The sequence below is a fragment of the Glycine max genome, chromosome 1 (genome assembly GCF_000004515.6).
Source record: "Glycine max cultivar Williams 82 chromosome 1, Glycine_max_v4.0, whole genome shotgun sequence".
Classification (NCBI taxonomy): domain Eukaryota; kingdom Viridiplantae; phylum Streptophyta; class Magnoliopsida; order Fabales; family Fabaceae; genus Glycine; species Glycine max.
In genome coordinates this window covers 56,622,818-56,636,094 of record NC_016088.4, presented here as the reverse complement: position 1 = coordinate 56,636,094, position 13,277 = coordinate 56,622,818, and the positions used below count along the sequence as shown (strand labels likewise).

Below are 13,277 nucleotides of genomic sequence, written 5' to 3'. Positions count from 1 at the left end.
TACTACTAGTAAGTGTGAAGTATGATTAGAAAACGAAAGGGTTGATGTTTGTTGTTGTCATAGTCACATGGGGCACAGGTTTTGAGCACGTGTTTTTATTTTTATTAAAAAGTTAGTATTAAGAAGGAAAAGGGATTCGTAGAGGAAGACGTGGGGAGGGAAGCCCTTCAATTGAATTAATTAAGGGGAGAGGGCACCACACACACAACACAAGTGAATCAAGTCAACTGGATTTCCCCAGTTCATAAATGTACGGTCACGATCATTCCTTTTACCTACCCTCCCTCTTCTATGGCTATACTATCTCATGACTCACACCACTAAATCAAAACCAACAGATATTCATTTCCCTACGCCATCAATTTTTGTTCCGCACACTCTCATGCTATTTTAAATAATTATTCAGTGAAAAATTAAAAATGATTTTTTTTTTGTGAAAATATTACTTGTGGTGGTGTTATAGGCAAATATAATCAAGTGTCTTTAGAACTTTAATTAAAAAATAAAATGAGAAAAAAATTATTAGAATCCGTAAAAATTGTGTTGTTCATGTTTTCTTTTTATGCTTTTATTCCGTTTGTTCTAAAATAATTACACACATTAAAAAACAATAAAAGAGAATAATAATTTTACAAAATTAATCATATATTATTATTAATTCATTTATAAATTTTGTTATTCACCATTAATATTATAAAAAATATAAGTGAAAAAAATAATTCATGTTACATTAAAAAATTAAAATAACAATTATTTTGAGATAAATTTTTTTTACACAATAATTATAATGAGATAAAGGGAATATATAATTTTCACATTAAATATTTTTTTCCTTTAAATTCATTAACTAATATCCTAAAAATATTAGTTAGCATGACGAATATTTTATCACCAATTAATAGTCCAATACTAATTAATTTCCAAGCATTGAAGTGAATTTTACATTTTTCGACAGAGCTTTCTTTTGAAATTCTCGTAATATCTTCAAGGAACTTAAATATAACCAGTGTTTTCCAACTATGTTGATTCTTGTTAGTTTTTTTCAAAAGTATTTTTCCCTTTTGTGAAAAAGAAAAGAAAGAAAACACGTGAAATGGTGAATTTCCTTAATTAATTATTTACCTACTTGTCATTGTGTTAAAAAGATATGAAAATTGTTTAATACTATAATGTTTTAACCAAATAAAAATAATAGATGTGGAGTATATTTATTTATTTATTTGATTTGATTAAAATAGTACAATTTGTGCGCCTGCGAGCACACACAGCTGGAGTTAGCGGATTCCAGCTGGTACTGTACGGATCGAATACGCAGCTACCGTCGCCGTTTCTGTCTCTTCTTTCTTCTTCTTTTTTTTTCCCATAAAATTTCAAAAACAAAAAAAAGGACGCAGCAGCTGTATCTTTTTTAGACAAAGAGAACAAATAAATAATTTTAAGAAAATGTTAACTGGTCTCCTTAGAAAATAAATTAAAATAATTTTTTTTTATTGAAATGTATAAAATTATATTATTTATAATTTTCTTATGTTTTCTTATAATTTTTACAATAAATATTTTTTATTTTAATTTTTTAAGAAATATCCTAAAAACACGGATCAGTAAGACTCTAATTTTATTACTCCATGTGTCCCAAAATAATAATTTATAAATAAAAATTAATAATAAATAGATAAAATAATAATAATTTTATAATATCATTAATTTATTTATAAATTTTATTATTCATTATTAATATTATAAAATATATAAATAAAAAACAATTAATTTTAGATTCTGAAAAAATAAAATAACAATTATTTTGATTTTTTTTTTCTCACGACAATTATAATAATAAGAAGAAAGTGCTATTTTCTAAAATTAATAAATTGTGTTCGGTCGAGTGCTGAAACCGGAGAGAGGAGTAGAAGCGTGGGGCCAGCGTGCCAATGCAGCGAGCGAAGCCTACGCAGTTCACGGAAATTACAGTCTTACCCTTTCGAACGTTCAACGATGATCATTTTCTTGATATGCGTATTTGGATTTGCAACCAGTAACAATCTGCTCTACTCTGTCAGATTACCAACATACCCTTCCTCATTTTACAATGGTTGACAAGTGTATCTCTCACTCAGGATTTTTAATTAGATTTTAGATAACTTTATTTTCATAAACTAATTTTAGTTGCAGTTAAATTTACAGATAAAATAATTTATAACTGTATTTTTTTATCTTAAAAATGCTAATTATTATTATTAAATTTTTTAATTTACATAATAAGTCTAATACTAAAATCATCTAAGTTCAACTACTATATGAACAAATAAAAGTAACTGTTAAGATAATTTATTTTTATAATTAAATTCATTAAATTAGTCTATACTTATAAAAAATCATTTTGCTTTCGCTTAAAATTCAATCTGATACTTTTTTTTTTATCCACAACCTTGATAATAGTTTTTTTTTTTCGATATAAATATTGTTCCATAACATTTATAGCATTTGATATTAAAAAAAAATGAAGGTATCCATTTCGTTTTCAAAATCCACGACAATTACTTGCAGATATAACTATTAAATTGAAGATTCAGAGAGAGAGAGAAAAAAACTATTAAATTGAAGTTATTAATTTTTTTTTTCAGAACCACCGGTTTTCTGTACATAACATTTGATGGCACTTAATTCTACAACACACCCCTTTTTTCTTCTAACTTTAGTGTCTCTTTGAAACTGGTTAAATTAAAATTGTACAGAACATAAAATATTTATTAGACCAAATTGTACAGTCAATATATGTAAAGGTAAAATTTACAAGAATGAGGTTAAATTGTGATTCGAAAATTTAGCAAATTTGTTCACATAAAATACTAACATATTATGAGAATAGATTTAAAGAGAGTTTTAAAAAATGTGTATCAGACGAAAGGTTTGAATACAAAATATAATTTTATGAAACAAAAATCACAACTCAAAGTGAATTAAACAAATATAAAAAAAGAGTGAAAACATAAAGACTCTAAAGTACGTTCAGTATTTAATAATCCACCGACTTTTCATTATTTTTCAAAAAATACAAGTTTAGATTTACAATTTGTTTTTAGCTTCTCCTAAATTGGTTTGTACACTAATATCTTAAAGTTAAAATCTCAGTTTCCAAATATTGTTTCCAACCAAACAACTCATTTTTCCAATAAAAATCAACAAATTTGTTTAAAGTTGAGGATACACATACTTAAAGCTAACGTCTAATAGATGGAATACTAATCTAAAATACTATCTTTTTTTCTCATGATATGCCCAATGTATTTTGAAAGTTTTTTTACATCTTAAATAGAATATTTCAAAAAGTTTAAATGATTGTTCAAAATTCATAATTTGAGCACTTCAAATCTTTTGATATTAATAACCTTATTGATAAAATTATTGTTACCTCTAAATAGTCTGTCCTGAAATGTTTATTAAAATATTTAATATTTATCATCAACTAGTCACTTAAGACTAATGAAAGACTCTATTTAATTTTATTGACTAATGATATTCTAAATCTGTCATCAGAAATTATATAATCTTTTTGTTCATAAAAATACACTATTTTTTGCTTTTGGATGTATCTTTTTATATAATAGTTAGTTTTATTCTTTGATTTTTTTTTCTTTCTTTCAGGTTGGATCCACATTTGAATCTTTTGAAGATTGAGAAACCAAAACAAAATATTCGAGTTATATAATTATTAATATTTTCAAAATCAATCCAATCTCATTTGTAAATGTCTTTTTAAAAAAATAAGAAATAAAAATGATCGACAGTGTTAGTGATAGATTCGAAGATACACCTCTGTCTCCCTTCCTTCTCATTTGTTAATGTCCTAATGTGCAGTTTGTGCACTTTAACTTCCTCTGGCATTGTTAATTGTTTAATTCAATACCAAGCACAACCTTTTCCCAATTATACTTGAGCTACACCAATTACACACTACAGATTAACAAAACCCAGAGAAGCTCCATTTTATGTGTGATGCTGCTGTCAGTGCCATATATGCTAGCTGCAGTAACTACCCAAAAATGTAGTCTCATGGTTTAACTAGCACAAAATTAAGCCTGTATCGTCTTCACACAGTTTGAATTGATACTATATATTTTATTTATTAGTCCTTTAAATTCTAAAGTTGCGAAGATTATATTAACTAATTGCTTGTGTATGACGGAATTGAACGGACGCATACGTTAGCCAACCTTATTCTTCAAGCGCAAAGAGCACGAAGATCCTAAAAAAAAACTTGTTAATCAGGATTCTAAAAATATTAGCTGAGAGGAATTAGAAAGGTTACTGAAAACTGCACAATTCAACATGTTAGATAATTTTTATATCTTTATTTTTTTTCTCACTACTTTTATCACCTTATCTCTATTACTTTTCCAACTCTATCACCTCCAAGATTATAAATATATTATTCTAAAAAAAAGATTGTAAATATATACAGTTGGGGATGCAAAATGATCATTTCTCCCATCGGTAGTTTTCAAAAGAATTCTATTTTTTTGAAAAGTCACCAAGTACAACAATCTGTATAAAAAAATTATACAAGATTAATTTTTTTATTTATGTCTCTCCTCCACTCCATCATTTATTATATTTTAAATTTAAATTTATCTTCTTTTTCTTTTTTTCTTTCTCTCTTAATTGTATATTTTATTATACAATTTGTTCTAGGATAATTTCTCTATTATTTTTACTTAAAACTCTATAACATTTTTAAATATTTTTTTCTATCTTTCACATTATCTATTTTTCTTATCTATAATTTATAAGAATGTATTGCTAACATAACATCATTCGTTTAAAAGCTATATTTTCTCCTTTCAAAGAAAAGAAGAAAAAAAACTATACTTTCTTAAAATTTTCTAATTTTGAACTCTTGAGAGCATTTGAACGTGGTACCAAAAATGGATGGATCTTGGGATTGCAGTAAAACCAATAGAAGGCGTACTAGTTCAGATGCCAACTACACCATGAATAGAAGCTGCCTTCGTACCCTACCCATTTATTCGACCTTCCTAATTTACAGTTTAATAATGACTTTAGATGATAAAAAAATGTAATAATAATAAGAACTAGGTGATGGAATGTGTAAATGAACATCTGCCAACATTAAAAACTTTTGACTTTTAAAGGTACGTAGTTAATCAGTGTAAAATTTAAAAAAAGAAGAAGAATGCAGTGCAATATATCCCTAACCTAATACTACAATATATTTAATGGAACCATAGCCGTCGTGAAACTAATGATAAAGGCAAGAACGGGGCATATTCCTGTTTTATAGTTGAATAAATTATACAGACTTCTTCTAAAATTTGCTCCTATTAAACCTGATATTCCTCCCCTTTTGGGAAGTATAATTTACTCATTAAATGCACCTAATAATAAAGGGTCTGTATAATTTACTCATTTATAGTTTGGGAAGTATTTTTTGAGAAGACAAAATAATTAACTGCAAATCAAATTTAAGTATTAGGAAAAACTGAGCTAAATGTCTTTAATATTGAGTGCATCTCATTTTCAATTCTCAATAAAAATGAAATTTTGATGGTATTTATTCAGTATAAATTTTATATTAAAGGGTTTATGTTTGATAAATTTAAAGATGTAAATACCATAGACATTTTTTTATCACAATTTAAGACATGTATCAAGGACTTTAACAATTTACTGACTAAATACTTATGACCAGGGACAAAACTAGGAAACCATCAAAGGGAAAGCTTGATTTTTTTTTTAATTTAATTATTTAAATATCTAATTTCTAACAAATAAATATTTAATAAATAATAAGTTTTATAAAATTATTTATTATTTTACACATAAAATTAAAAAAATTTAATTAAAATTATACAAGAAGAATATACACGTGCTTACAACTCATATATTTTTTTTTCCATGTTTTGAAATATATTTTGTTCTCACAATAATAATCTCATAATATAAAAAAACAAACACATATAATAATAACTAAAAGTCATCAAATTTCTCAACATCTATAATAATAAATGTTAATAATTATATATATACATATATAAATAAATGAGACTTATAATAATATATAAAATATAATTAACGTAGATGATAACAATAGAAAGTCATATAAAAATGCTATTTTTATTATATCTATTAATTATTATATCTTCGTGTTAGATTATAATTAGTCACAATATATATTATTTGAAAGAATAGTATTTTTTTTTTCAGTATTAAAAAGATTAACATATAATCAGTGATAATATATATTAATTATCAGAATTATTAATTAATATATTGTTTTTATTTTATTTTTACTAGAAGTAGTATATATATTATTAATTAGTATATTAGTATATATCATATATTATTTAATTTTTTTATACTGAAAATAGGATATTTATCATTAATTAGTATGTATTAATTAATTATTATTATATATTATTAATAATATATAACTTTTCACAAAAAAATAATACTACATATAAATATTGATTATTCAAAGAAGTTTGGGGGAGGGGGGACTAAAGCCCTGGCTGCCCGTATATCCGTCTCTGCCTAGGACATGATTGACCGTGTTTTTATTTTTTAAAAAACCATACTATAAAATAATCTTGAACAACTATTTTTTTTAGAACAAAATAATATTTTTTTAGTAAATATTAATTTGAAGAAAATAGAGACTTGATAAATTTATTTTGAAAACATGTTTTTAAATGATTTCATTGATAAAAAAACATAATTAAAAGACAACCAATCAGATTTTTTTTAGCAAAGATTAATTATTGATAAGATAATAAATATTTTACATCAATTTTATGATGAAAATAATCAAACATATTACAAAGTTATTGCAAATAAATTGATAAAAATATAAACACAAGATAATATTTAAGATAACCATATTATAATTTAATTAATAAAATATGACTTTTTGTAATGTTGCTTTGTTTCCAGAATTAAATTAATAATATTGGATATGTCACTAATGAGAAAATACCTTTTTCTCAATAATTCGTTTTTTTAAAAAGTAAACCGAATAAAATATGGATTGTTTAAGTATTTAATTTGATTAAAATTTGAAACTAAATATTCATACTGAATAAGAATTCGATCATTCAATATATGCAATTTGAATACAGTGTTTGATTGAGATGCAGAGGGGGTGATGTGTAAATTAAAAAAGAGAAAGAAGGAAGAGGAAGAGGTCCCACATATACGATCACGGAAAATTCATCTATGACAATTACATGTCTTAAAACTCGTTGGCTTGAAATTATGACTATTTTTCATTTTCTCTGTCAATACCGTATACTAGAATTTGCTCTTTAACTAAGAGAGTCTAATATGCAGGACATAATAATGCAAAAAAAGGGAGAAAGAGAAACAACCAAAAGAGAGAAGAGGGCACGAGTCAAAGTTGTCATTAACCTCAAAATCTGTCATAAACGGTAAAAAGATCGCCAAGAGATACAGTGACAAATCCGAAATATCGGAAGGTATCCGAGGACAAATCTGTCTTTACCCCCACCTTATAAATCTTTCCATATAGGTCCTCCTCTCATTCCAGCACATCCTAATTCCAAAACCACTGCGTACCCAGCCGCCGTCCCTCTCTCTCTCCTTTCTCTTTCTTCGCACTTTTCCGGCACGTCTCAATCGCCGGCAACTCACTTGGCTTCGCCGGAGTGCAATCGTACCGGCGAACGGCGGTTCGCAAGAGTTTTTTTATTTTTTATTTTGTGCATGTTGAAACGGCGGCGTTTGGTTTTGGTGGTGAGGAATCGGGGGAGAGTGGGGTAGGGATGTAGATTGGTTGATCGGGGGAGATGGGGAGAGTGGTTTTGGGGGTGGCGGTGACGGTGGCGGTGGCGACGTGCGCGTTGGCGGCGGTGGTGGTGGGGCGGAGAGTGAGGAGCCGGAGGAAGTGGAAGAAAGTGGCGAATGTGGTGAGGGAACTGGAGGAAGGGTGTGCCACTAGGGTTGGGAGGTTGAGGCAAGTGGTGGATGCCATGGCCGTGGAGATGCACGCTGGTTTGGCTTCTGAAGGTGGCTCCAAGCTCAAAATGCTTCTCACATTCGTCGATAATCTCCCTAATGGGTAATCATCTCTTTCTTCTTCCAATTGCTTTGCCCATTAACTGTGCCATTGCACAAAGTTCGGGTCTTTTACGTTGCTGCTGAATGCTGATGAGCATTCCTTCTCTTGGACGTGAAATGTTCCATTCTCATCGTTTGATTCTCTGGTTCAAGTGTCATTTCGCTTGCCTTTTCACGGTTTTCCCTATTTTTGTTTTTTTATGTCTTGCTGTGCTGCGTGTAGCTGTAGTCCAATTACTTGAAGTTACTGTTTATTTGCTGTTTTCACTCGAGTGGTTTTCGCACATTTCATACCTATCTGCATTGTATATTGTTTTCAAGCATGTGAAGTCACATTCCTTTTGAAGAGTTTAGAGTAATTATCACAATATATCTAGGAATGATTTTTACAATAATTTATAATGAAAGTCAATGATACGAAAATCCATGACTGATTGACAATACTGTTGTTGTATTCTAATTAAATTATTTCTTGAATTGGGAGTTCTGTTGAATATTAACTTTTTTTTGCAACATCCAATAAATTGCTCCTGTACTATACTGTTTTGAAAATTCCATGCTGTGACGCATGATTTGTGTCAATACTTAAGGTAGTCTGAAATCTGCAAGACTGAGTTACAGAATCCAAGGTTTTTGGAGTTTGATTGCATTTATTTTATACCTGTTTTGAGCGTTACCACGTGTTTATGATTCACCGTGTGCGCTACTATGAGCATGCATTGATGGCAAGGCTTATGTGTCATTAACATGCTTGAGCAGAAGTCTTGTTCAGAATGCAAAGTTGTATTTGTTAAATAGATTTGTTTCTATAATTTTGTTTCTGGATTGTTGGGTTTAATTGAATATAGAACTGATATATTTATATTTTTTCTCTTTTATCAGGACCGAGAGAGGAACATATTATGCACTTCATCTTGGGGGTACCAATTTTAGGGTTTTGCGGGTTCAATTAAATGGTCAACCATCTTCAGACTTTGAACATGAAGTAGAACGACAACCCATTCCCCAACATGTAATGACTAGCACAAGCGAGGTGACTTGATCAAGACTCTAAAATTTGAGTTCTCTGGTATTTGTTTGATCTCTTAGCATCATAGAGGTTAATTGATTTTGCTGCTTGCAGGATCTCTTTGATTTTATTGCGTCTTCATTGAAGGAATTCATTGCTAAAGAAGGAGATGGTTCCAATATTTCACAGGATAGAAGGGAGCTTGGATTTACATTCTCCTTTCCTGTGAAACAAATGTCTGTTTCTTCTGGCATTTTAATCAAATGGACAAAAGGGTTTTCCATCGGAAATATGGTTAGTCGGACGACTTTCAAGCAGTTTCTACGTGAAAGCATGTATTGTGATAGATATCAATTCTCATTTAACATTCATCATAAAACTTGATCACTAATTTTAGTGATAATTTGTGTGTTTAAAAAAAATGCATGACGTTGAACATGGTTATTATTTGGTTAGTTTTATATTTTACAAAATAAAAAAACTATTTATAATTCCAAGGCATTCAATCAGTAGTGTAGTTGAATTTAATTCTCGATTTTTGGTTACATTTGACATAGGTCTCGGAGCAGCCTTTTAACTGTCCAGGCCATATTAGTTTTCAAAGTGGCTATTTATGTTTTTCCCTTTAAATAGTTACAAAAATAGAAATGAAGAACCTATTCAAGTTGCACTTGGTCCTTCAGTAGCAGTGTGCAAATATAATAGCCATGTTTTATTAAGAACAGAACTGCTTGTTGTCAGGTAGGAAGAGATGTTGCAACATGTTTGCAAGAAGCATTGGCACGGAAAGGCCTAGATGTGCGGGTAGCTGCATTGGTAAGGAAGTACTTTCATTTACCTACTGTTATGTTATGATTGTATCCCCTCACCTCTCAATTTTTACACAAAACTGTGATTAAGCTGTCTTGTGCATTCCGAGGTCATGTCTGCCTGGATGAATTATGTTTTTCCAGTATATATTTAATGTACTTACATGATATCTCAGTTTTCTTTTATGAAGTCTCAAGACATTTCCATGCAATAATTTGATCAATCTAGATGTAGAGTTGGGTATGCATGTTGAACAATTGCTACTTTTTCACACAGTCAATTTTTACTGTTATTCTATAATTTTTGACTGAAGAATAAATGGTAATACTTGTAGAAATGGCAACCGTATACATTCTTGCTATATGAAATTGTGCTATGTTTTCTGTAGTTGTGTAATTATTAATTTTCAATACTCCTTAATTATGTGGGTGGAAAACTTGTTCAGAAATTGTGTGATTCTTTCTATAGTTGTGTAATTATTATTTTTCAATACACCTTAATTATGTTTTTTTTTTTTTTGGGGGGGGGGGGGAGTGTGCTGGCATAATTTTTTTTTGTTTCATTGTATTACTGACTATTATGTGAAACATGATATCATGTTCATTTTCAACAGGTTAATGACACTGTTGGAACATTAGCAGTTGGACATTATCATGATCCAGATACTGTTGCAGCAATTATAATTGGTACTGGTACAAATGCCTGCTATTTGGAACGAGTTGATGCTATTATCAAGTGTCAAGGCCTTCTTATGACATCCGGACGAATGGTCTTTGCCCTTTCTTCTTTTCACTTTTGTTTTGCTTTTGGACTTGCCGTGTAACCCTTTTATAATTTAGGTTGTCAATATGGAATGGGGAAACTTTTGGTCATCTCACTTACCAAGAACATCATATGACATTGATTTGGATGCTGAGAGCCCTAATCCAAATGATCAGGTGAGGTTCGGCATTTGATGACTCCTGTTGCTTGATTTGTCATGACTAAAATTTTGGAGATTTGGGTGCAGGGTTTTGAGAAAATGATATCAGGAATGTATCTTGGTGACATTGTGAGAAGAGTCATTCTTAAGATGTCATTAGAGTCGGATATGTTTGGACCAATTTCTCCCAAGCTTTCAATGCCTTTCATACTGTGGTGAGTACTGAATCTCAGTTATGTACGGTGCATACCAAGGAAGACATACCAACAACTGAAATTGAATGTGTATATCTTGAAATATTTTTGTAAATCATATTGTATTGTGCTATTATCTGATATTTGATATTGATGTGGATTTTCATATCTGCTCAATCTTTTCTAAGCTGAAGATCCATGACCTTTTATGACTTCTATTTGAGGTTGAATATTTGTTTCTGTTTGTCTAATGTATTCTCCATTAATTTGTTTTTAAAGTCTGGCTTCTCTATTAATAGTTCAATTCTATTTTGATTTTGATTACTAGTGAGTAGTGACCAATTTTAATGCCTTAAACAAGGTGGATTGATTTTTTTTTCCTTTTCTTGTTCCTCCTGTTGGTTGTAATAAAATTTTGTAGCTACATGATTTTGATTACCCAGCGGGCAAGGGTTTATTGCTTCAGGAAAGTGAATTTGCTATATATTTATGGTGTGAAGGTGGAAGGATTTATTGGACCCTGACTCCATTGTTATAGACTTTGATCCCCTTAATGAAAACCTTAGGCTTAGTATTAGAAGATATATTTTCTTGGTGGTTGGAATTTGCAAGTTTTTGCTCCATTTCTGAAATAGTGTGCATATTGTTCCATTATCCTCGAAATCTTAAATTGAAGCTATTACCTGATGGAATTTCAGGACTCCTTTGATGGCTGCCATGCATGAGGATAATTCTCCTGACTTGAGAGAAGTAGCAAGAATCCTTAATGACATATTTGAGGTAAACAAAATGAGACACCATAAGTTTTGTCCCTAAACCAGTGCCCTTACCTGCTAATAGTCTAATAATAATTTATCTTGTACGTGAGTGTTTCAGATTCCTGATGTTCCCTTGAAGGCAAGAAAAATTGTGGTGAAGGTGTGTGATGTGGTGACTCGTAGAGCTGCTCGATTGGCAGCTGCTGGTATTGTTGGTATCTTGAAGAAGATTGGTAGGGACGGGAGTGGTGGTATCACAGGTGGACGGAGTAGAAGTGATATGAAAATGAGAAGAACAGTTGTGGCAATTGAAGGGGGATTGTATTCTAAATATACATTGTTTAGGGAGTACTTGCGTGAAGCTCTAAATGAAATATTGGGAGAAGATATTGCCAAGCACGTAATTCTAAAGGTCACCGAAGATGGATCCGGCATTGGGGCTGCACTGCTTGCTGCCTCTTATTCATCCTAAACTGTGGATAGAGGGTACACCTGCTATAAAATATATATATAAATTGTTTGATATTTATATATATATGTGTGTATATATATAATATATATATATAGGCACACACACACGTATAGCCATGTAAATCAGAATTAATTCTCCATATTTAATATCTCTGTATAAAGGAAGGTTTCGTCTATTCTTTGACCAAGTTATCTTCATTTATATGATTATTATTATTTTTTTATCGTTGTGTGTTTTATGGCTTTTATCTGTTGTCAGTTGAGAACATTTGGATGTAATACTATAGTATAGTATTAGGACTAGGAGTACTATCTTGAGATTGAAATTGCTTATACGTCTTGTTTTCTTATCAATAAATTATTTAGTCCGCATGTTTTTCTGTTGTCATCTCCACTTTGTACAAATTGCACTAGTAGTTGCCAAAAGTTTTGGTTTGCTAGGCCTTGCCCCTAACCACTGCAGGCTTGATGACCCTGCCCTGCCCTGCCCTCAGTGACACGCCTAACAATTTTCCTTCTCTGTTGGATTTGGAAGATACTAATTGTCACCTTGGTATAAAAAAAATCAGAATAGTGATAATTAATATTTGTTTATTAGATTATGTTTAATTCAGTAGATCAGTTAGACTTATTTATTAGACTACAGAGCATACCTTAGTTCCTTAAAGAACTACTCATCATAAGGTTCTGTGATATAAGCAACTTTATAAGTTACGTTCGTCTTTCTATTATTTGGACCAAGTTAATCTTAAAGGACGTGGCACTTGTGGCACGATCAGTTGCATACAGGAATGATAATGGGTAGGGTTTGAGTAGGATTCATTTTCATATTCATGTTTAAAAAAAAAAAAAATCCCCACTTAGTTTTATATCTGTGTGGATAATAATTTTAATTTCCATCCTAGTACTCATTGGGTTCTTATATATTCACATCCTCGACCCGTACTTTATTTATGTATAAAGTTCATAAATCAATAAAAATATATTAATTAAAAAATTACTATAAATAAATTAAAAATTCA

At 30.0% G+C, this 13,277-nt stretch overlaps 1 protein-coding gene across 1 annotated transcript; it reads left to right on the top strand.

The window, feature by feature from the left end:
• Positions 1-7,544: 7,544 nt before the first annotated feature.
• Positions 7,545-12,479, top strand: LOC100776994 (hexokinase-3). The gene is made up of 9 exons (XM_003517470.5): positions 7,545-8,092; positions 8,974-9,124; positions 9,215-9,394; positions 9,842-9,916; positions 10,524-10,679; positions 10,750-10,848; positions 10,920-11,047; positions 11,725-11,806; positions 11,903-12,479. Exons 1-9 carry the CDS (start codon positions 7,821-7,823, stop codon positions 12,254-12,256), a joined length of 1,497 nt encoding a protein of 498 aa, XP_003517518.1. The 5' UTR covers positions 7,545-7,820; the 3' UTR covers positions 12,257-12,479.
• The last annotated feature ends 798 nt before the right edge of the window (positions 12,480-13,277 follow it).

Coding starts and splice junctions, on each gene's coding strand:
- LOC100776994 (XM_003517470.5), top strand. CDS start 7,821: ATGGGGAGAGTGGTTTTGGGGGTGGCGGTGACGGTGGCGGTGGCGACG. Junction 10,680..10,749: donor TTATGACATCCGGACGAATG/GTCTTTGCCCTT, acceptor TTTATAATTTAG/GTTGTCAATATGGAATGGGG. Junction 11,048..11,724: donor TCAATGCCTTTCATACTGTG/GTGAGTACTGAA, acceptor ATGGAATTTCAG/GACTCCTTTGATGGCTGCCA.